This window comes from Vidua chalybeata, chromosome 12 (assembly GCF_026979565.1).
Source record: "Vidua chalybeata isolate OUT-0048 chromosome 12, bVidCha1 merged haplotype, whole genome shotgun sequence".
NCBI lineage: Eukaryota > Metazoa > Chordata > Aves > Passeriformes > Viduidae > Vidua > Vidua chalybeata.
This window is the reverse complement of record NC_071541.1, coordinates 15,580,816-15,602,417: the sequence shown is the minus strand read 5'-3', so window position 1 is coordinate 15,602,417 and position 21,602 is coordinate 15,580,816. Positions and strand designations below refer to the sequence as shown.

The following is a 21,602-nucleotide window of genomic DNA, read 5'->3' as shown; positions in this document are numbered from 1 at the left end:
TAAGAGGAGATTTCTCTAAGTGAAGGGTATTAACCCAAAGGATATGAACAGTTAACACAGGCATATGCTTTTCTTTCTAATGTAGTTCTCTTAGTTTATTTTTAGCAAACCAGTATGTGCTGGCTGATGAGACTATAATAGCCATGGCAGTTACTGAACTGTCAGCACAGAATTGGGAATAAATACCCCAGAAAATATCTACTCCATCTGCATCATACTGAAAGCCTTTCTTGTAGTAGGTTCAAAGAGGAAATAGAGCTTGGGACATCTTAAAAAAGAAAGAAAACATGAGTTACAGTCAACTGAGAATGGGGAATTGACATGTCAGAGTTTTAATTAGGACTGAGGTCTTGGAATTAAGCATAGATCAGAACATTCTATAGAGCAAGCAGAGCAGGGTCCATCTGCTCTTTTGGGATTGTTTGAGTTAGAAGAAGTTAGGCATAAACTTGAGAAACTTAAGGTGTTGCCTTCTCTTTTAAGTCTCAGTCCTGTGCAGATTGGTCACCTGCACACAGCACACCCACATAAAAACAGAGCACTCCCAGGGTCTGGTGCTTTATTGTTGTCAAAGCATGAAGAATGCAGACTGATTATGTTCCATGCAATTTATGTTACAGTGCTGCATGCAGAATTATTTAGGTTCTTGTATAGAGAGGTTAAAAATCCTTATTCTGCACTTTGTGCAGGTTTGTGACTTCTTAGATGAGCATGGTGGAAGAGACAGATACTGTTACCTAAGGCAAGTGTGTGAACTTTAAATGGGCTTTTTGTCCAAAGACCTTGAATGACATAATTTAACACAACAAGTCAAAGTTGTGGTGCTGAGTTTGGCCTTTAGTTTTGCTCAGATTGCAAGCCTAGCTGAATGGGAAAGCCTTTCAGTGGTGGGGGAAGCTTGAAAAGATATTCTTAAATGCAAAGAAGATTTCATGAATGATGATTCTGTGTGCATTCCAGTTTGTGTCCCATAATGCGATAAAACTGTTTCTCTGAAGAGGTTGGGTGGCATTTGGCTTGAGTTTTTTTGCTAATGACCTTGTCTAAATGTTCCCTCTGTTATTCAGCAAACTTTCTGAGAGGTGCTCAGATGTGATGATCTTCTTCCTCTTCAGGTGGATACAAGTTTGCAGAATGGTTTTGCCCCTGGCATGAAGCTGGAAGTCGCTGTCAAGTCTGACCAGAACACCTACTGGGTTGCCACCATCATCACCACGTGCGGGCAGCTGCTGCTGCTGCGCTACGACGGCTACGGCGAGGACCGCAAGGCCGACTTCTGGTGTGACATCCTGACTGCTGACCTGCACCCCATCGGCTGGTGTCAGCAGAACAAGAAGATTCTCAAAGTGCCTGAAGGTATCAGCCCTGTCTGCAGACACAGGGGGACACACCAAGAGGTGCTGTTGTCCCCTGTCAGCCGGGCAGGCAGCCTGTGGAGCTGCTGTGGTGTGCAGGTGCTGTTGCTGTGGGGACAAGCTGAGGTTATCTGCTCTGTTTTCCTGAAATCCCATGACAGAGGCTTGTGGTTATCTTAATCATCACCACCAAAATCTACTGCTTTGACATTTCCTTGAAGTTTATTTTTTTTGTTGTTTCTTTGTTTTAAGTTGTTACCGGTGTGTGGCAGATTCTTTTGAATTAGGCAGCACAAGGTTGTGGCAACATCTTGTGTCTGAATAATCTTTATCTGGCAAGAAAAATCAGAGTCTTTCTCTTTCACTGTTTGCTTAGGTATCAAGGACAAGATACCTGACCAGGAGGAGTTCCTTCAGCGGGTGCTCAAGGGGGCCTGCAGTGCTCCTGCTAACCTGCTGGAGGGGGTAAGTGCTGCAAGGGGCTGCAAGGTTTTGGCTTTGCCCTTCATCATTAAAGGGACCTTATTTGAATTGTCAGTTCAATTGCCTTTTTAAGTTCAGGGAGCCTTGTAATATGCTGTTTTGACCCTAGAGTTCCACTCTCTAGTGTTTCCTATTTACAGTATTTAATTTTTATAGTGTTGTCCTGAAACATATCTGTTGCTGCAGGTTTGGGTTGTTCATTAATCCTGGCAAAAGAAAGACCTTTTTCAACTCCCTACGGTTTCAGTCTTCTTCTATTCTGTTCCTCCTCCATACAGCTCTAAGAAAATAATGCTTTATTTATCTGGCTTTCATGTTGTCTCCTTTCTCAATTGACTCCTTTCACTTTGAATTGTGTTGTTTTGGAATTTTTTACTAACAGTGACATTATTGTTTCACTTAATTACATCTTTGCTAGTGAAGAACCAAATTTTTTATCCCCTGCTCTGCACTTAAAACAATATCTGCACCTTATATCAGTGTCTGGTTGTAAAGTACAGAACATAATGGTTTTTGGAAAATGCCTTTGACACCTTCATTACAGCTAACAGTTCTGTCTGTATGTTTCTGTCTAGTCATCTTTGTATGCTGGATGACTCAGTTTTAGAAAGAGGTTATTCGTGTTTCCTTCAAACCTGGAATATATAAATGATAATGTCTCCGAAAATGATAATGAGGACTTCAGTGAAATGTGTGACTGTATCTACAGGCAGGGCAGAAACTCTGACACAAACACCAGCAATTCTGAACATTGTCACTTCTGACTTGTGTTAGGAAGGGACGTGGATTTCTGTGCTTCTGAGTTCATACTTTATTTATGCAGACAGAATGTGTGTAAGGAGGTGGAAGTATGGCATTTGTTTTGTTCTGTTGTACAGAATCATTTGTATTCTTTTTGTAGCTTCACAGAGGGAAAAATCCATTGGATCTCATCGCACCCGGCTCCCGACTGGAGCTGCAAAACATCCGGGATTCCCTGGAAGCCTGGATCGTCATCGTGGTAGAAAATGTTGGTGGGAGGCTCAAGTTGCGATATGAGGGCCTGGAGGATTTGGACAAATTTGACCAGTGGCTCTTCTATTTGGACCCTTTCCTTCACCAAGTGGGTTGGGCAGCTCAGCATGGATACAGCCTGCAACCACCTTTAGGTACTTAAAAACACAGGTCTTGTACATGGTGATCAGAGGGTAGAGGCTGCTGCTTTAGTGCTCTCAATTGTCCTTCTGGGTGCATGTGGTGGTCACACAATCCATGGGATCTGACAAGTCCTGTACCTAATAAAATATAGATGAAGGCACAAATAGTCCTACAAGACTTTTCACCCACTTGTTCTAAATGATTTTGCCTGTCAAAACTTTCCTCCTGTGTGTGCAAAGGAAAGAAGTGAGGAAGGGATTGCCTTCATGATTTGGTTATTTTTGGTATGTTTGTTTTCCTGGGGTGGTCTTATGAGTACTGCTCAGCAGGAGCTTTTGCAGTTGAGACCCTCAAGCCTACTGGACTGATTTAGATAGCATTTATAAATATGAAAATCTTTCTTAAGAGAAGGAACAAGTGCGTGGAAGCGGAGGCAGAGGCTGGGACAGGTGGACACATCTATCAGGCGTGTCCATGTCAGGGTAGGTCATCAGGGGCAAAAAGTGGCAGAAACACAAAGGGATGGCTTGTGAGCTTGCTAGTGATGTAACATGTTTCCTGATGAGGGGAAACCTTGGGATAAAGAATTTGGCAGTTTGGAGGGGCACAAATCAAACTTTAATGCTCTGTGTTCTGAGAGAAAAAAAGAAGAAAAATGACTACTCGCTCTTTCCCCCTCTTTTTCCTCAAGCCATTAGGTCCTTGAGGAGTGAAGCAGATTGGCAAGAGATCCTGAAGAAGGTGAAAGAGGAGGAGGAGGAGTCCTCTGTTCCTACAGATCTTTTTAAGGTAGTTTAATGCTGTGGATGATACCGTAGAAATGCTGTAATCCTGAGCAATGATTCAGGGAAGTCAGTCACTCAAAATTCTTTCCTTGTTTTATTTTGTTGGTTTTTAAAATTTATTCCCTTTCTCTCTCTGGTTTAAAAATGTAATTATAAGGGAAAATAATCATACTGGTATCAATTCTTGGTAAGTTAGACAATGCACCCATCAGAGTTATGTGAGTCATTAGTTGTCACGGTTCACATGTTTTAGTCCTTCAGGTTCTTAGTCCATTTTTCTCAGCTTTGCTTGGACCCATAAGTAGAAGTAGAGCTGCTGTTGCTTGTGAATTTGCTGTGTCACGTACAGAGATATGGATAATTCTGGAGCAGGAGCCCTGTTCTGCAGGTTTCTGTTAGACTGGAAATGGAGGCCTGTAGAGCTCTCATTTAGTGTAGTTTGTGAGGAGTGCTAAAGGTTATAGGGAGAAACCTCAAAACATTTCTATTGACTTACAGGACCACTCTGTATTATCAAATCTTGCTTCTGTGTGTAGAGTGGCAGAGGAGGAAGTCACAGGGACTCAATTTCCTAAAACTCATCAAAAACTGTCAGTCTCAGGGGGCACTGTTGGCCTTTCATTTAGAGAAGTTGCTGGTACTGGGACATGTTGATTTCTTGGGATGAACTGATAAAAACTCTGTAAAAACTCATGCTCTTCACTTGATTTATGTGAGGTGCATCTCTTTTTTGATGGAGGAGGGCAGGTAATCAGAGCAACACATCATTTTCCAGGATAAACCTGTGATCGGAGTGCACTCGTTCTCTGAAGGCATGAAGCTGGAAGCTGTGGACCCAATGGCTCCCTTTGTTATCTCTCCTGCTACAGTTCTCAAGGTACCAGAGTTCTTAAACCAGTCCTGCTGAGATTCAGTTCTACTGCTACTTCTGTTCTTAAGTGCTCAGGGAATTCTCATTAACTGATTATGTTAAAATCTTGGGTTAGTTTCCAAGTGAAGTGTTTTGTCTCCCTCAGGGGACAGGCTGCCTGATCAAACAAGTGCTGGTGGTGAAACCATTGGATTTCAATGGGGGGGAAAAGTTCCATAAAGATACAAGCTCAAAAGATCAAATGATGACAATTGTCAAAGCCAGATTTTTAAGATTGGCTATATACCCTCGCAATCTGAGTATGCACCTGGAGATAATTTTTTGGGGTTTTGATTTTGTGAAGGTTATGTCATTCTGCGTACACATGATATTTAGATGGCCTGATTTCCAAATGAGGGGTTTCAGAGTTAAATGAAAACTCTTCAACATGATCAGGGGTTACTTTTTTTGCTATTTGCTTGTCCTGCTTCTATTTACTTCAGGAGTATAGTGGTATTATTTGTGACAGTCCATCCTGGGATGCAGTTCAGCCTTGCTGAAATAAGCAGTTTGTTATAGAATAGTAGGAAGACCAAAGATGCAAATTTCTGTGCCTTTTTCATGAGAAAATTCCCTAAAGCACTAGGTCACCTTATCTTTTAAGTGCTCAGACATTAAGTTTTATTATTTATATTTGTTAAGTTTCTGGATAATGCAGATGAGTCTGCTGGCTTATGAATCCCAAAGATTCTTTTAATTTTACTTTTTCATAACCCTCCCAGTATTTCAAGGTAAAGAGTTTCCATCAGACAATGCTGCTGTTTAATAAAGTTATCAGAATCTGCATCTCACAAGAGCCCGTGGTTCTCTTTTGGCTGGCTGCAGGTGTACAATGACAAATATTTCATGATAGAAATTGATGACTTGAGAGCCGAGCGCGCGAGCAGCCAGCGCTACGTTTGTCACGTCAACAGCGCCGGCATCTTCCCGGTGCAGTGGAGCCTGAAGAACGGGCTGCACCTCAGCCCCCCGCCAGGTATGTCTGTGCAGCTCCTCCTGCTCACCCCTGCTCAGCACAGCACCTGGGCACCTAGCAGCACAGGAAAGATCCAGTTCTGAAAATCAGCAGGTTTGCGTTTGGGGAACTGAGGTCTCCCAGACACGAGCATGGATTTGGGAGGATGAGGATGTCGTGCATAGCAACCTGAACACTGGAATGGATGAACTGAGTGTTCCAGGCCTGAAAGAAATGTTGATTTCAGGCTTAATTAACATGATATCAGAAGCCTGTAGTCTTTGCATTGGATTTTTGCTTCTGGTCATAATGGAACATTGTTATCCAATATTTTATAATATTTTTAGGCTATCTTATCACTCAGAAGTTAATGAACTTTTTTTTTTTTTACCAATGGCCTATCAGGCACTGTTGCAGATTGTTGAAACATTGCTTCAGGATATAAGGGAATAGGGTAGTGTTCCTGCACTGCTGAAATATTTATTCATTTTCCCAAACTAGAAGTGTCAATGGTACTGTAAAACCTGGTCCTCTGCTCTCTTACTTGTCACCTCACAATTCAGAATGTTTTGTTTTAGCTGCTCCTTACATCAGAGGAGCAGAGACCGTAGGATGTTTGTCTCCTGGCTTTCCTTGGATAAGGTGTGAAAAGTGACCAGCATTTCCTAGAATTTTGCATGTGAAAAGTGAAATCTCACTCTATAGTCATGTGACTGGAGCTGACAAAGATTTTAAGTTTCTGTTCACGTTTCCCTGCACATGGTGGACATTCTGAATTGTGTGAGGTCTCAAGAACCCTACTGGCACTGGTAAAACAGAAAATGAATAATTAAATCTTTCTGTGATTCAGCCCTTTCTGAGGAGAAGAGTCACAGAATAAGTTGGGTTGGACTGGTGAGGTCACTCCTCAAACCCTGGCTTCAGTTTTGGGCCTCTCACTACAAGACAGACATTGAGGGACTGGAGCATGTCCAGGGAAGGGAATGGAGCTGGGAAAGGGTCTGGAGCTCAAGTCCTGTGAGGAGCAGCTGAGGGTGCCTAGAGAAAAGGAGGCTCAGAGGGAAACTTTGGCTCTCTACAATTTTAGATTGTCATGTTAATACTATATTCTTACACTGGATTTAAAATTTTGTTTGATTTCTTAAACCGTTGTCACAGGTGTCCCTTTAAGGGGAGTGGAATAAGTGGAGCACTTGTGTCCTTGCTAATTTACTGCCAGCCTCAAACTGACATGGCAGCACACTTTTGGGCCCCATTCCCTTCAGTTATTTGCTTTTTTTTAGATCACAGGGAAGCCAAGTATTTCCCCCAAGAAGAATATAATTTTCCTTGGAAGGATTCTCTGTCTCTTGATGGACTCCTTGTTAAGACACTTCCCTTCAGACGTGTGCAGATCTACAGCTGTTATCAGACTTGATGAGGCTCTTGGCACATCTTACTGCTCTCTTTAATGACTTAGTATTTAACATGTCTTGGGGAGAACAGCACGTTGATATTGTACACATTTTGAGTGCTCTGTTTTAAAAAAAAATAGTTTCAGAGCTGACACAACAGCAGTTGCAGAAATTTTTCTTGAATTTCATCTGTACTCTGTGAAAGTGTTTAAGATGGGTAAAACTGTTAGGAGTGAAACTGCTTTCCCAAGTTTCAGTTGCTGCCCTTGTCTGCTTGGCAGATTGATGATTCAGGTTGGAGTGGTCTGACCTCACATGGCTCCCTGAAGCCCTAAGTCAGCTCACAAACCTGAGTGACCCAAACAGGTCTCAGTCTCTGTGTTCAGGTGGGTTTGAAATGAGTCTCAGCTGTTAAGCTCTAACCTTTGGCTCTTTGCTGTCCTAGGTTACCCTGGGCAGGACTTCGACTGGGCTGACTACCTCAAACAGTGCGGTGCCGAGGCAGCTCCCCAGAGCTGCTTCCCTTTGGTAAGGCTCTCCTGCAGGAAAATCTCCTCTGCTGCCTCAGTGACACCCCTGATTCCAGGGAGAGGAACCTTTTTTGTTTCCTACTTTAATTGCCTTTCCAAGTAGAATAGAGTACTTGAGCTGGAAAGAATCTGCAATGATCAATTATCCCATCCAATGCCTGACCCTCTTCCGGGCTAAGCAAAAGTTAAAATACGTTGTTAAGGGTGTTGTTCAAACACTGACAGGGATGGAGCTTTGAGCCCCTCTCTGGGAAGCCTGTTCCAGTGTTTGACCACCCTCTCAGTAAAGAGGTGCTGCCTGGTGTCCAGTCTAAACCTGCCCTGACACAGAACCATTCCCACACATCCTGTCCCTGGAGATCAGCACTCCCTCTCCGTGTCCCCTCCTCTGGGAGCTGCAGGGAGCAATGAGGTCACTCCTCATCCTCCTTTTCTCCAAACTGGACAAACCCAGAGTCCTGAGCTGTTCCTCACAGGGCATTCCTTCCAGCCCTTTCACCAGCTTTGTTGCCCTCCTCTGGACACATTTAAGCACCATAACACCTTGCCTGTGATAACTCAGGAAGCAGAAGAGATAAGAGAGTATAAATGAGAGTGCACTGAAGTAGCTGCATGCCAGCTTCCTAGATAGGAAAGCAGTGGACCAAATGTTTCAGTTGTGATAAAGCAGACTGAAAATGAATGTTTGTTTTGCGAAATTGAGATGTGTAAGAGTCTGTGGAAGAGACATAGAACAGCATCAATCATTGGCACTCCTGTAACTGTGGAAACAGGGCCTTTTAATAGACCTTATTTTCATTTACTAAGGGTACTCTTTCAATCTTCCATCCTTTCAGCTTGAAAAATTAATTCCATTGTATTAATCAATACAAAGTCATCTTAGATTAGTACCAAATAATCATTTTGCATTAACCAGTGCCTGAAGGACGTGCAAGATTTTGGGCTTTTGTTGGTTCAGTGACAGTATTGCTGTCCCCCAAAGCACCGTACCTTGTCAAGCAGGAAAGGATACTATTATACACCTGCCTTCCGGTTCCATTTACCATACTTGGGCTATTGCAGTGCTTAGGGGGAGAAATTAGAATGAATAATTACCAGTTTTTGAAGAGAGTGTTGCTGGCTATGAATTCTTGTTGCCCTTGTTCTCTCTTGTAAACTGTGGCATCTTAGAACAGGTCACTGAATTTATTATCCCTTTTCTGAGAAGAGTTGATCACTGTAGGCTAGTTCCAGTATTCATAATGTATTGATCCTGTAATTACATTGCAGAGTGGCTCTGGGAAGAAGAGTCCTCTGGCTGGCTGGTACTTCTTATCTTTAATTCAAGAGCTCCAGAGTCAGATAAATACCTATTCTTATGTTTTAGGGATTTTTTAAAATATAAATGCAAAGTATATTGGTGAATAAAGTAAGACCCTGCTTATCCAAAAAATGTAAAACGAAAAGAAAGCTTCCTATTCTGCCTGCCAGAACTCAGATGAGGCAGGAATGTTATTTGCATACGTAAAGTGGATTTCCAAGTTAACATGATAGAATAGAGAACCTGGTCAGACTATTTGTCAGACTTATCACTCAGGTGGCAAGCAGCAGAGAATTTCTGATTGCTGAGAATGCACTCGGTCTTTTCAGTGAGCCTGAGCATCCTTATTTTTTGAGGACAAATAAATTCTTTGCTAGGTCTAAATTCATTGTAGTTCTTGATATATCTTACTTGTTTACAGTGTGCTAATTATCTGAAATCTCCTGTGCCAGTGTTGAATATCTTTCTGTGTTATTCAGGCACTGAGGGTTTTGTGTTGCTCCTGTCCATGGATATTCATATCCTATCCTGGATACACAGCTGGTGTCTTACTGAAGTGTTCTGGCTTTTTCCTAGTTATCTTCTGACCATGGATTCAAAGAGAACATGAAACTGGAGGCTGTGAACCCAGTTGATCCTGAAGAAGTTTGCATTGCTACGGTCACCAAGTTAAGGGATTCATACCTCTGGCTTCAGCTGGAGGGTAAGCTGATTTGGGGGAAGAGAGGAGTGCTTGCCCATCACTACACTTGCTTGTAGTGCCATCCCCAAACCTGAGGAGTATTTGGAGCAAACTCACTGTGTACAGAATATGGGCAGCAAGGCACTGTTTCCTCAATGAAATCATAGTCAAAACCCACTTGCATTGTCTGTTTCCAGTTTGCCTTGGCTGGCACTGCTTATTTAAGCCAAAAATGGCATTTGTGCATTGCAGAGTCAGTGCTGGGCTCATGCACCGTGCAAAGTGCTGAGCAGGGCCTTGTGGAAAGCAGAGGCCTTGTGACAGTTTCACAGATGAGTGACTTGCATTCTGAGCAAGCCTTGGCCAGACCTGGGAAGGAAAGTTTCTTCATTAAGATAGAGTAAGCCTGTGTCAGCTGTTCTCCATTATAATCCCATTTCTTGATTGGAAGTACATCAGCATGCACTTACTATGCACTGTGCATCTCTGCTAAACTGCGGAAGGAAAATTCCCATCTCCAGCCTTTAGGAGGAAGTAAATGAGGTCAGGAAAGAATCTGGTCAGTAAAAGGGGATGAATAAATTATTGTTATTGTGTTCCAGATACACCATAAATCAAAGCAGCTTCACTAACAAACGTGCAGCAAATGTTAACCAAATTAGGGTTAACTTGTTTCAATTTTTCCTTTTCTAAACTGAACAGGCTCCAAGAAACCCGTTCCTGAGTGTATAGTGAGTGTGGAATCAATGAATATATTTCCAGTGGGTTGGTGTGAGACGAATGGATATCAGCTCAGGCCTCCTCGCAAAGCAATAGGTACCAGTTCTCTTCTGTTTGCAGTGTTGGGATAGAGCTGGTGAGACCTGCCAGAGCAAATTACTGCAGAATTATTGCTGGCATCGCTGAGTTTGGAGACATTCATCATGCAGAGAATCTGTGTGTTGCACAACTGTCCCCCTGGCTGTTGGGGCCAGTTGGAAGCCCTACAACTTCAAACCCCACAGTGTTGGCGTGTCCTGCACGCTGTGGGGACAATCCATTGGCCATAACAAAGAAATCCTGCCTCTGTGTGAACACCCCCCCATGCTCTGCATTTACTTCTGTGTGAGCTGTTCTTGCCATGTGTCTGACCCTGATACTGATTTTAAATGTGCACTTGTGCAAAGTAGAGTTAATGCCATAACAAAACAGGGTGGATTGTGTGCACATTTGGAGTCAAAATAAAGGGGACTGATTTTCTCAATGGGCCAGGTGGTGATGATCCTTAATGACAAAGTGCTGAAGAGTAAACCCTACCTTTTTAACTACACTAGGAGGTAGAATAAGACATTTTTCTCTCAGCTGGTTAGTGAGGCATGTTTGTTAAAGTTTAATGGGGGTTGGAGAAACTGAAGAATTTCTTCAGTGTTCATTAAGTAAGATAAGAAAATTTTTAGATTGAAATGAGCTGTCATTTTCTGCAAGTCAAAGCTAGAGAAATTAATCTGCTTGCACTGCCAAGGACAGATGAGGAAGAAGGGGGGATCCTAATTAGATAAAAGATGATTTGAAAAAAAAATCCAGAAGTTTGTTGGGGCTAAAGCCTGAAATTGCTTAAGAGGCATAATGTTGCATTATCTTGTTTTATTTTACTACCTGGTTGTGAAAGCCAGAATTAGCAAGTGGACCCATCACCTAAATGACTGACTTGGTTGCAACAGTGTTTTCCTGCATAGCAATTGGCATTAAGTCATTTCTAACCAGCTGATTTTATTCAATTTCAAAGTTAAAGTGCTGAAGTTACCATGCCAGTAAAGTGGCACATTGGGCTGAAGAACATAACCTTTGGGTGCTGCAAAAGAAAGCATGTCATTCCTTTTTTGACTGGTATTACAGGTGCTTTAGGGGCTCTGATGCAAATAAAGAGGCACAGAAGGTTAAAATTAATAGAAAACTGGGCATATGCATGCTTGATTTAAAGAATTTTTAATGGAAGTTGAAGTAAACCTTCTTGATTCTCTTCAAATTACTTGGGCCAGTGTACCTCTCATGCAGCTGGGTCAATTGTCTGACACTGCAGTGATGGGAACATAGATCCCTTTTGCTGTATAACTTGAAGAAATGAGTCCACTATACATATATATATATGTATATATAAAACAATATATATTTGTTCTAGATGCTTCATTTGTTTGCCTCTCATATTTTGCTCTTTTTTTTTTCTTTCAGTAAACAAGCAGAAAAAAATTGCAGTAGTTCAACCAGAGAAACAGTAAGTAACAGGTTATTTGCTGTTATTTTTTGTTGAGTTTTTTCTCTTTATTTTTCAATTGGAAAATATGCTGTGTTAGAGAAGATGTAGATTTGCAAAAGTGCTGTACTGAAGGTTGACAGATTCCACAGTCCATTTGTGTTAATGCTGGTAGATTCTGCTGATGTTCGAAAGGAACTCTTGCACTATAGTAGGAGGAGATAGAAATCCTGGAATTTGGTTTTTTGTAATTGTTCCTTCCCAGATGAAATTTAGCCCAAAGCAGGCAAATAGAAGAGTTCTGCTAATATCTACAGTTAGTCTAGAAACTCTGTGTCATGCATGTGGAACTCAGTCTTGTGAGCCTGCTCAGAAATGCTCCATGGAATGCTCACAGTTGGCTTCATTGACTCTTACAGCTTTACAAACACCAGAGCTGTCAGTAGTCCTGCCAGTGTTTGCATCGCTCCTAAAATACTGAGCAGACTGTTCCCCCATGTTTTGCCCTTGGGATTCTTACCAGAGTACTGAAGTCCTTTTGGTTGTATTTTGTTTAAAACCCAGCTTTTTCAGAATGCATAAGGTGAGGCTACACTGCCTTGTGCTGTGAAATGGAAGTTAAAAGGAGCCAGGGGATGTAAACTCCTGTGGGTAGCTTTGGGAGGCATCTGTCACCATGGTGGCCCATGGACTTCAAGCAAGGAAGGATTGCTGCTGGCTGTAGCAGGACAGAAGCACTTTCCAAATGGAATTTTGTAGTTTCTGCATGTTATTGTGAAACAGGGGAGGTATAAAAAACAGGATAATAAGGCTGGAGCTGAGGAAAAAATGTGTTATGGTGTTTTAGTAACAGAGAGGTGACTGACATGACTATGTCTGTTTTCCCAACCTCCTTCTTTCAATTTCAGAATTTTATCTTCAAGGACAGTTCATGATGGACTAAAGAACCAGGAACTGAACTCTTCTGACTCAGGTATTGATCACAGAGGTCAGACTAACGAAGGCAATATCCTGTAAGAGTTCATCTGCTCAGTCCTGTTAGGGGAGGGAAGAGGAGGACAGGGTTTGAAGATTTTCATCCCTTGATGATTTGCTGAACTTCAAAAATGAATGAAACAAACAAAAACCTGCAGTTACTTGTGTTCTGCATTTCATATGTGCATTAAGCCTGGAAATCAGATTCTTACACCAGAACATTGCCCCTCCAGCAGAGGATATGTGAAGCTGAATGTGTACTGTGACCGTGCAGGTGACCTTCTACTGTCACCTGTTCAGTTTGATAATGTGGGAGAAGCAGGTGTGCTCTATCTGTGCTCAGAGTTGGATTCTGGCTTTGGGAAGCAGATTTCTGTTTTTTTTGTTAACTTCATCATGATGATAAACAAAACCAATCCAAACAGCAAACTGCTTTGTGTGCCAGATGGCAAAATCTGATTTTCTCAACTGTTGCAAGAAGGAATGTGATGAATAAGTACATCTGCTGGTGGAAGTCATACAGATCCATCCATTTGGCAACACAGTGCCTCCTCCTCTGCTGTTTTCTGTACAGTGAAGTGCACATCTGAAGCTTCACTGAAAGCAAGATAAAAATGATGTGTCCTTGTTTATAATTTTAATTGGCTCTTAATAGAGTCATAATATAAATTTGACTTCATTTATTTATCTCCTAGTTTTCAACTGCTGAATTTAAGGTCTTTAAGTGGTAGTGTTGCTCAATCAATAAAAACTACAACACTGCTGGGTAAAACAATATTGGTTTTGTACGTAAGTGTATTGCAATACATGCTAATACTTGAATTTTGAGCAATGCTGAACCATTAAATAGATTCAGAGAGCTTGATGTCACTTCATCAAAGGTCAGTCTATCAGTTGCTGCATCTTTTGTTTGCTAATCAAAGGAAAAGAATCTTAAAATGCAAAAGAATGTGATGCTACAGTTTAGGATAAACAGTGGAGAATAACTGCCAGATTCTCTGGTGGTAGAAGTTTGGGGGAGAGAAAATTTACTGGAAAATCTTTCTGTAATTGCTGTGTAGGAACTGCTTCTGCTACCAAAGAGCTGGGATTGTCTTGGTCTTTGTTGTTCTTACTGGTATGATACCATGAAGCAGCAGACTAGCCAGGAGGGAATGTTTCTTTTCTGATACATGACCATCTTTATTTACTGCAGTTTGACAATTTGCAAGCACGGGTGTGAAGTATGAAAAATGTTTTGACAACGTGGAATAACTAATGCTGCCATTGCAAACGTGACACAGAAACTACCTCAAATCCCTGTCACTCAAGACTTTTTCCCCTCCTTTTTTTACAGCAGATAAACTGTTAGGTACTGCGAGATTCTTTCCTGGGGTATTTGCAGTGTGTGATTTAAATGTTTGTTTTCTCATTTCTCACTTCTCAGTGGTAATCAATGGCAAGTACTGCTGCCCAAAGATCTACTTCAACCACCGGTGCTTCTCGGGGCCTTACCTGAACAAAGGCAGGATTGCAGAGCTTCCCCAGTCCGTGGGACCTGGGAACTGTGTTCTGGTGCTGAAGGAGGTGAGCTGGATGGATACACTGCAAAAAGCAGTGTATCTCAAACACCAGAGTGTCTCTCTGGTTACAGGTGGATAATTCAGAAATTTAAGCTGATGATAAGTAAAGAGTGTCTTTTTGCATATAATAAAGTATAAATCATGAATGGTTTTATGAATGGCTGATAAGAGTAAAAGCCTCTCATTTATCTAAGTAACACTCAGCCTTCTACTGCTAAATTTTATTTTCTGTTAAAACAATATAATCTGTAATTACCACAATCAAAGGAGTTAATATCTTTTTATAGCTGTAATAAATGTTTCCATTTTAATTAACAGAATTTAGCTGGAGATAATCCCAGAATTCCTTTACGGTTTGCACTGTTGATGGTAAAACAGAGGAAATACAGATTTTCTTAGTCAAAATGGCAAACTATATTCAGTAATTAGGAAGTGAAAAGAGTTATTTGTGCTTTATAAGTTAGATACAATTTGCATAGATCAGGTGAAATTACAGTTTGGCTTCTTAATGTAATTGAGGGAGGAGGAGGCCATTCTTTAATGCCAGAGAGCTTCTTCTCCAGAAGGTGTTTCATAGCAAATTTACAGATACTTTAATGTAATAATTATTTTTCTGAAATTTCAGAAAAGATCATGAGTTGGTTATTATCTGACCTGAGAGGCTGGAAATTTCCCAAGACATAACTAACTGGATATGCACACTTGAGCTGTCATGAAATGATCACTTTATATTTAAGAATTGGCTCAACATACCTGGAATTTTTACCTTCCCTCCAAATATCTTAACTGGGAGAGACCTTAAGAAAGACTTTCTGGCAGACATGCTGTAAAACAAGAATCTGGTTGTCAAGAATCAAACAGACTATTGAAAAAGGTCCATTTTTGCATGCAGAAAAGTACCCTATCCCTCCTGCCTGTTTCAGTATTTTATTGTAAGAACTGCAAAAGAGCAGATGTGAAATTCTGTGGCAGCTTCATTTAATCTTGAAGGTTTATTCTGCTTCATTGCCTGAAAGCAGAAAGTGTGCACAAATCCTGCTGATGTGCAGGTGCTGAGTGGTGCTGAAAGTTCAGCCAGTATGCTCAGTTGTATTCATTTCAGTTGTGAGTGAGTCTTGCTCACTGTAGGAATCCTAGAGAGAGTTTGGTGCTTGCATTATATTTCATACTTTCCTTTGATTTCTGGACTGCTGCATTAGTAGCAATAAAACTGCAAATTTGTAATGTCAAGGTTCTTATGCAGCCAGTTGGGAATGATTTGGAACAAGCACATAGTGAGCATAAAAAGTACAATTAGAGTGCACACTTTGTACTATCCCCCACTAACTTCTGGCTATTCACAACTTCCAAGCTACTTTACAGTACTCAAGAAATTATCATTTTATTAAAATACAGACCTTATCTTGGTTCTTGGAAGCAAAACAGGTGAGAGTTTAGGATTCTGCACTGTGGTTTTGTTGTTAGCAGGCAGCAAAATCCTGCAGCGCTTTTTGGCACATCTTCACATGACGTACAATCTTTAAGATAATCACTCAGATTTAGCCAAGGTTATGCAAGTTTGGGAGTTCTCAGCCCCAGGCATTAATTTAGTGATGTGTAATTCAAGGGCAATGACTTGGAAATTGCTGGATACACTCGTGACTCTGCAGACAAATTCTGAGGGCTGGGAAGGCCCAAAGTGTCGGCTGCTCTCAGTTCATTTTGGCACTGTCAGGAGGTATCTGTAATCCTGCTGTGAATGAGTGCTTTGATGCTAGATAGGAGTGAATAGGAGTAATTTCCTATTCTGCCCTGGCACTTTAAAACAGATTTATTGTACAAATAACTTACACATGTTTTCTGCTCTTCCCTCCCGCACTGTAGGTTCTCACTTTATTGATCAACGCCGCCTACAAACCCAGCCGCGTCCTGCGAGAGCTGCAGCTGGATGAAGAGGCTGCCTGGCATGGCCATGGAGAGACCCTAAAAGCCAAGTAAATTCTTCTCCTGTTCCCTGGCTTGTCAGTCCCAGTAGCTGTTCTCTGCAGGCTGTGCTTTAGCTTACGTTTCAGGGAAGGAAAAATCGCTTAGAACATATCAAGATGCAAACAGCCATTAAGTGTTGAATTCTTTATAAATTTCTTTGAGTCCTGGTGGAGTGCATGTGATTTTAATGCTCCATAATTAGGCAGTGTACTCTGCTACAGGCATGTGAGCAGCTAGAGACTGGTGTGGCACTGGTACAACATTGTACTGACAGACCTGTGGGTGAGGTTTAAGATTATTGAATTCACCTGAAGATAATTGTCAGTGTTTTAAAGCAAAAACATGTACTGCTTGGAAAGCTTCTCAGGCATTTCCACACAAACTTCTTAGTGGAAAAAGATTCTTCAGAAATAAAGTTAGAAGCATTGAAATGGCCTGACATGGATGTCTTTCTAAAGGAGTCTACCCTAAAGCACTCCCAGTTTTCCTGCTGAGCTTTTTGGGTTGAAGCTTCTTTGCAAGATTACTTTTACAGCTAGGAAAAGAGCACTGAACGTATTTGCATATATTTGATAAGTCCAGATATTCCTTTATAGTCTAGGGATGGTTTTGTAATTAGGTCACTGTGTTTGCATATTAGAGATTAGATTTTTCCCACTGCACACTTCCCTGCATAATTTTGAACGTGTCAGTAATTCTTTTGTTGGATCGGTTTCATGTATAAAGACATCTTTCCATATATTGGAGGACTGCTCTGAATTGGGCAATAGGAAGATGACAAAGGTTAGTGTAAATAGAAGGTGTAGCTGAGGAATACAGAAAAAAAACATTTGTTTAGTCTTGTTGAAGTTCCTGTTTGCTTTGTTTTGTCACAGTAGTGACACCAGGGGTATCTGGACTATGATGATACAGCTGGTTTTTACAGGGTATTAACTAGGTACTTGCAGGCCTGCAACATCTCTGGTAGATATCAGCACATGCTCATAGCTGTGCTGGGAGGACAAAGCAGAAATGCTGAGCAGTTCTGGCAGATATTGCACAGTGCAGCTCTTTCAGTGTAATGGCAATGTTGGTGAACAAAAAGAAATAATTTCTTCATTTAAATCAAACAGGAGCCGTATGTGGAGTCATGCAAGTGACTGTCCAGGGAATTGTTTAGCAGTTGGACAAAAGCTGATTGGAAATGTGGCAGTGGTCCCCTTGCCTCCATAAGATGAGCACAGAAAGGCTCACCAAAAGCTGTCTGCTGTTACCTGAATGAGCTCAGTGGGTGCTCTCAGCCTTGATTTGAGGAACCAGCTGTCCATGTCACAGTGGGCATTTCTGCAGTCCCATAAAAGCAAAGAGAGAGCAAACCATCTGTGAACAAAGAAAACAAACCATCTGAATTCTGGGACAGTCCCTTCAGAATGTGTTTTGTAGCTGTTGATGGGGCAGTGTTGCTGTGTTTGATACTGCAGCCACCTCTGTGATGGATTTTCTTTATTTGGGGATCTGTCATAAGAGACAGGAGCCCCTGTTTCCTGGACTTGGCAGTCCATAAAGTTCATCACTGCTCATATTTTTTCTCAGTTTGATCTCAGTATTCTTGTACACCTTTCAAGGAAGTCCTTTTATCCTGGTAATTAGAAGATTCTTAATTATGCCCTTATTTTCAATGCTAGATACAAAGGTAAGAGCTACCGTGCGACCGTGGAGGTTGTGAGGACGGCAGATCGGGTGGCAGATTTCTGCAGGAAAACCTGCATCAAGCTGGAATGTTGTCCAAACCTCTTTGGCCCTCAGATGGTGCTGGATAAGTGTTCAGAGAACTGCTCTGTCCTGACAAAGACAAAATACAGTGAGTAGTTCCCTGATCCACACCAAGGTGGAGTTTGGAGTGTTATATTTTAGTTGCTTTTGGCTTTGACTCCAGAAGGAGTGACTCAAGCTCTACATAAGAGGCCTACAAAATATTCATGTTCCAGTGTGTAGGGGGAAAAAAAATAATTCTGAATTAAGTGGTAGAACCATGGCTTAACTTCTGTTGTGTGCTTAAAACTTCATTTTTTTAAAACAACTTTTGGGACAAGAACTGACTAATGTTGTAATTTAACTGGCATTATAACTGATTTTGCCAATTTGTGGTGGGGAAAAAAATGTAACACCTTCAAGCTCTTTTCTTAGTTTTTAGGGTTTTTGTAGATTGGCTTTAACCATTTGACACTGTGAGAACAAGCAGTGCATTGAGGATATATTTAAAAACTACAAATCATCATAAAAAGCACCATTAAATTGGACCAAATCCTTGATTTTTGTATAAAATAGGATCATTTGGGGGCTTCCCTGAGATGGAGGGAGTAAAACTTTACAGGGCAAACAAAACTGATCAGCAACTCTTGTTCCTTAAACCAATTTGAAGTGGAAAATACAGATTTTGAAGTTTTGCAGAACTGGGATTCCAATTGGGAAGTGTTCTTCTACTGATTTTCCAGTCTTGATGAGGGGCAAGCATAAGTGGTGCCACTGAAGGTGCATTTCAGCACTGTGCTCCTTTCTTCTGTCCTGGTAGCACACTATTATGGAAAGCGGAAAAACAAGCGGATAGGTCGGCCCCCGGGTGGCCACAGCAACCTGGAAGTAGCCATGAAGAAACCAAATAAAAGACGGAAGAGACGAAAACATTTCTTTGTTCATAAGAAAAAACGTTCTTCTACGTCCGTGGATAACACTCCAGCTGGATCTCCCCAGGTAGGACACTGCCAGCAGTGCTCACAGATCTGGGATGTGACCTTTGACTTCTTAATTTGAAACAGCAAATGTTAGGTCCTTGTAACTTCGGGGTTACAGCTGCCTCCTTTTCTTTTTTCCTAACTCTTCAGGGCAGTGGGGCAGAAGAGGAGGATGACCAGGATGAGGTGGATGAAGAGTCTCTGACTGAGGACAGCACCTCGGAGCACCAAGACGAGCTGCTTGAAGAATCAGAGGTGTCAGAGAAGAAATCCCTATCATCATCTCCCACCCAGAGTGAACTGTCTCATTCCCTGGCTCAGGACCGAGACAAGCGGAAGAGGAAGCTCAGGACCTTCTCCTTTTCTGATGATGAAAATAAACCTCCTTCGCCAAAGGTAACTTGGGATGTCAATTTCTGCCCTGGCTTGCTCCCTGCTGAGCAAGCACCAAAATCTTGGGGGTATTAACCACAATATGTGTGTTCTCTGTTTCCTCGTGAAGGGAGTAGTGAAAACTCTACAGAATAATTAAAATCTGTGATGTTTGTTATGGTTGAGTCATAGGACTGTAATAAAGACTAAGCATATGTGATATTTTGGGAATTCTTTTGGCTTGTTTAGGACATAAAGATGGAAGTTGCTGAAAAGCTGCAGCTGGACAGTAACCCTCTGGAATGGAGCGTGGCTGATGTGGTACGATTCCTCAAATCCACCGACTGTGCTCCGCTGGCAAGGATTTTCCTTGATCAGGTATCATTTTCTGTCTGTTGAATGCTGAATCTGTCACTTGGCTTCTTGTCCCCTAAGGAGTCAGAAAAATATTTTTTTTTTAATAGGGTTCTGAGGAAACAAATACTTGTGCAACCTGCAGCAGTTTGAGAGGAGAGTTCAGGGAATGACCAGAATTTTCAGGTTTCTCACTACTGGGGGAAGGATATTTTGGTCTGAAGACCATGTGAATCCTAAAACTAACAATAATGCCTACAACAAAACACCATGACAAGAGTCAACATTTTATTTGCATCTTAGTTAAAATTTGCCATAAACCCACTGTCTATTAAAACTGTACTATTAGAACTAACGGTTAGGGTGGTTTGTGGTGGTGGATGTTCCAGATATACTTCACCTTGTGGAACCTTTATTTCTACATAAAGATGCAATGGTTGGTTAAAATTACTTTCTGCATGAAATTCCCGTGGCTTCTATTGTTGGGTTGTATTTTTTACAGTAGTATCTCCTGAGAGTCTGTGCCTCAGTGGATTTGAGCTGGCATTTTAAGAAAGGAGTTAATTTGTTGTGTGTGAGAGAGATTTTTAAGCTGCCTGGGGAAACATGAAAGAAACATCTAATTCACAAAGAATCACAAATCTGAAATTACAGCAAGTCAAAGCTGAAGGAGCAGGAAGAATAACAACAAAGTCACTATGGAATTTTTGTCTTCTGACAGGAAATCGATGGCCAGGCACTGCTGCTGCTGACCCTGCCCACTGTTCAGGAGTGCATGGACTTGAAGCTTGGACCAGCTATTAAACTCTGCCATCACATTGAGAGGGTCAAACTTGCCTTCTACCAGCAGTTTGCAAACTGAGGAGCAGCCAAGTTGAAGTGGACCTTTGAAGCACAACTACAAAAACATGCTCCTTCCTCTCTAGCAAGTAAAGCCAAATGAACTTAAAATGAGGCCCTGGTGACCTAAAAGTGTGTGTCAGCCTCAATTTTTTCTATTTCAACAGAAGGAAGACAACATCTAGAGCAAAATGCCAATGCAAACACAGGGGCTACTCTACCAGCTGCCAGCTCGGGAACACAATAGTCTCTTGCTCTATGGTTCCCTTTTTTTAATGTATTTTTTAATGATGACAGAAAAGCCTCCTCTTGTGGGAAATGACATTTCAATAGTTCTGTTGGCACGGAACTTTAAAAGGAGAAACAGATCCTGTTTACGTTCGCATGTAGGCTGCCAGAAATAACCTTTCTGTTCCTGATGTTTCACAGAATCCCCTGCCCTCCCTGTGGATGAACACTTGCTTTACCACAGCACTGACTTTGGAATGTGTTCTTTGCACATTCGTGTGTTAATGTTGAGATTTTTAATGAATTTGTTCATTGTTAGGACAACAATGTGGCCACAGGGTTCTGAATGTACAGTATAGCAAGAGTGTGGTTCCTTTTGAAGGTTTTTTTTGTTTGTTTGTTTGTTTGGTTTGGTTTGTTTCACTGTTGTTGGTTTTGCTTTTGTTTTTACTACCTCTGTAGCCTGAACAGTAGAAGTGATGAACTAAAAAGGGAGGGAACTGCTCTTTCTGGACACGTGGTCCGTGGCTGCACAGCAGTCTGGCTTCTGTGGGCATGTCCAGAGTGCAAACCAATGTCAGCTTCTGTTCCAAAGCTTTAGCTGAAACTTCTGTAGGCATAACCTGGATGTTTCCTTTTTTCAGATGTCAGAAAACTGAATTATTTTGCACTTCTCTTACAGGCAGGCTGTAGGACATGAGGAAGGAAAGAGAAAGTGCCTCTGCATTTTCTATATTTGGGTTGTCAGATTTTTTTTTTTCTTTATTGTATGAAGTTATTTCCTTTTTCTTCTAGCAAACAATTGGGCCATGTACCTAGAGCCTGTCAGCAGAC

General features: G+C 41.5%; 1 protein-coding gene across 2 annotated transcripts in view; it reads left to right on the top strand.

Annotated features, from left to right (window-relative positions):
* Window positions 1-21,240, top strand: part of SFMBT1 (Scm like with four mbt domains 1) — a 66,283-nt gene extending 45,043 nt beyond the window's left edge. The window contains exons 4-21 of one of the 2 annotated variants that reach the window (XM_053953645.1): window positions 1,116-1,356; window positions 1,732-1,820; window positions 2,740-2,986; window positions 3,667-3,764; window positions 4,536-4,637; window positions 5,496-5,646; window positions 7,465-7,547; window positions 9,426-9,552; window positions 10,234-10,347; window positions 11,740-11,782; window positions 12,670-12,734; window positions 14,163-14,302; window positions 16,162-16,271; window positions 17,928-18,103; window positions 18,815-18,993; window positions 19,125-19,370; window positions 19,596-19,724; window positions 20,422-21,240. In XM_053953645.1, the coding sequence (XP_053809620.1) occupies window positions 1,116-1,356; window positions 1,732-1,820; window positions 2,740-2,986; window positions 3,667-3,764; window positions 4,536-4,637; window positions 5,496-5,646; window positions 7,465-7,547; window positions 9,426-9,552; window positions 10,234-10,347; window positions 11,740-11,782; window positions 12,670-12,734; window positions 14,163-14,302; window positions 16,162-16,271; window positions 17,928-18,103; window positions 18,815-18,993; window positions 19,125-19,370; window positions 19,596-19,724; window positions 20,422-20,562 (2,481 nt within the window). In that variant the 3' untranslated portion in view covers window positions 20,563-21,240. Of the gene's footprint in view, window positions 1-1,115; window positions 1,357-1,731; window positions 1,821-2,739; window positions 2,987-3,666; window positions 3,765-4,535; window positions 4,638-5,495; window positions 5,647-7,464; window positions 7,548-9,425; window positions 9,553-10,233; window positions 10,348-11,739; window positions 11,783-12,669; window positions 12,735-14,162; window positions 14,303-16,161; window positions 16,272-17,927; window positions 18,104-18,814; window positions 18,994-19,124; window positions 19,371-19,595; window positions 19,725-19,810; window positions 19,888-20,421 lie in introns of those variants that run through there. The other variant, XM_053953642.1, reaches the window with a different exon arrangement.
* The last annotated feature ends 362 nt before the right edge of the window (window positions 21,241-21,602 follow it).